This window comes from Merops nubicus, unplaced genomic scaffold, assembly GCF_000691845.1.
Source record: "Merops nubicus isolate BGI_N331 unplaced genomic scaffold, ASM69184v1 scaffold30413, whole genome shotgun sequence".
Lineage (NCBI taxonomy): Eukaryota > Metazoa > Chordata > Aves > Coraciiformes > Meropidae > Merops > Merops nubicus.
This window is the reverse complement of record NW_008598732.1, coordinates 1566-3560: the sequence shown is the minus strand read 5'-3', so window position 1 is coordinate 3560 and position 1995 is coordinate 1566. Positions and strand designations below refer to the sequence as shown.

The following is a 1995-nucleotide window of genomic DNA, read 5'->3' as shown; positions in this document are numbered from 1 at the left end:
AGCGGGACCCTCGGAGCATGGCCCCAGACTTCAGCCTTGGGCTTGGGTCCATACTCACAGCAGGAGCCCAGACACGAAAAACAGGAGGAAGGTGTTCTCCACCACGTGCTGATGGACCCAGGCAAACCAGGTGATGTTCGGGTTGGACTTTTCCAGCACTTGCACCCAGGTCTTCCCTGACTTGTAGATGGTTTCCATACCCCGGAAGGGACCGCAGGTTTCCGACGGCCGCACCCTGAGCAGACAGGCCAGAGAGGCTGGGCGGGGAACCTTGGTCAGCCAGGCAGGAGAGGCTGTGAGAGCAACAGGCAGCCCCCTGGCCTCTACCCCCAGCCCAGGGCACTGCCACCGGCCCAGGGCACTGCCTGGCCTCAGATGTTCACCCCTCTGGGCTCCAGACCCGGCCTGCCTTAGCCATCTGCAGTGGCTGCACAAAGGGTCCTCAGCCCCTTGTCCTGCCCAAGTCCCTCTTCTTTGCCCGGTGGCGGGTGGCTCTGTGCCCCAAGCTGTGGTACTCACGACCAGATGGTGTAGGAGAGGAAGATGGCTGCACCCAGGAAGGACGGGAAGCACAGCAGGGTGATGAAGACAGTGCTCATGTGAGATGCTTGCCAGGGCTTGCTGGGGGACTGGCAGTTCTGCATCAGGCTGGTCTGCAGGCAGGGAACAAGGTCCTGAGTGCTGCTGTCTCCAGGGAAGCAGCCTCAGGAGGGCAAGTGGGACAGCTGCCCCCTGCCACCATTCCAGCCCTCCTCCCTGCCGGGAGCTGAGTGAGCCCGGGGACACCCTGTCCCCCCCAACACCCCCTGTCCCAGGAGCACAGCGCTGCACGAGGCAGCACCTCTGCCGTGGCACGGGCAGCCCATGGCAGGCACCGTGTCACCGTCCCCTCGCAGCGGGGCTGCCACCGTGGGGGGACACAGGGGGGCTGTGCGGGGACAGCTCACACCTTTTTGACATAAAACAGCAGCAGCAGCTTCACCATCTGGACGGCCGGCAGGAGTGGTGTGAAAAGAATGCCCAGCCTGGGAGAGAGGGGGAGATGAGCTCGGCCTGCAGCCGGCGTGGGCAGTGCCAGGCCCCGGTGCCAGCTGCGGTCAGGCTGTTGTAAAGCAAAGGGTAAAAGTGCAGGATGCCCTGGGCCGGGTTTGCTGCACGGCCCCTGCTGGGGCTGGGGCTGGGGCTGGGGCTGGGCAGCAGACCAGCATTTGCCAGCAAAGAACGAGCCGTGCCAGGCAGGAGCTGCCTCACCAGGTTAGAGTCTGCCCGTAGATCAGCTCCAGCACATTTCGGGCGATGTCAAACTCAGGCCTCCGCTTCCTCTTCAGCCTCTTCTCCAGGATCAGCCTGGGAAGGAGCAGAGCTCTGCTCCCACACTGCTGGGGGGTGCGCTTCCCCCCCAGAGCCCGGGGGCACCAGGGCAGCAGAGAGCCAGAGTCATGCAGGGATGCTGCCCCTCCTGTGGCACGTTACCTCCAGACCAGCTCCCCGAAGAGCGTGTCCAGCAGGGTGAATATGAAATCCATCACCACAAAGCGATACAGCTCCTGCCCCACACACGTCTCCCAACACTGGGGACACAAGCACAGGTGGCATCAAGCAGGCAGTGAAGCCCCTCCTCCCCCACAACCTTCCTGTGGCCCCCATGGCGTGTGAGGGGCTGTGGGACCTTTTCCCCCCAGCAACCCTTCCCCCAGACTCCCCACGCTTGGGGTGCCCCTGTCTGGCTGTCGCCCCCATCTCTCCAGCAAAGGAGTGGATAGTGCCCGTGGTGCCCCTGCCATCTGCTGGGGCAGTTTGGATGGCGTGGCCCTGGGGTGGCAGCACTGACCTCCTCTGTCGAGCAGACAACTCTCCGGCTGAGCCACTGGTAGCAGAGCAGGCCAAGGATCACCATCTTCAGAATGAGGTTCCTGGAGAGCAGGAGCAGGGCTGGGAGCCCCTCGGAGAGAGCACCCAAACCTCCCCCGGTGCTGCAGAGGGAGGTGGGAGCTC

The 1995-nt window shown here is 64.0% G+C and overlaps 1 protein-coding gene across 1 annotated transcript in view; it reads right to left on the bottom strand.

The window, feature by feature from the left end:
* TMC6 (transmembrane channel-like 6) overlaps nt 1-1995 on the bottom strand; it is a gene marked incomplete at both ends in the record, with an annotated part of 3900 nt that overhangs the window by 374 nt on the left and 1531 nt on the right. Inside the window, 6 exons of the mRNA XM_008937158.1 lie at nt 59-235; nt 520-653; nt 950-1025; nt 1252-1347; nt 1474-1571; nt 1832-1942. Of these exons, the coding sequence (XP_008935406.1) occupies nt 59-235; nt 520-653; nt 950-1025; nt 1252-1347; nt 1474-1571; nt 1832-1942 (692 nt within the window). The remainder of the gene's footprint in view (nt 1-58; nt 236-519; nt 654-949; nt 1026-1251; nt 1348-1473; nt 1572-1831; nt 1943-1995) is intronic.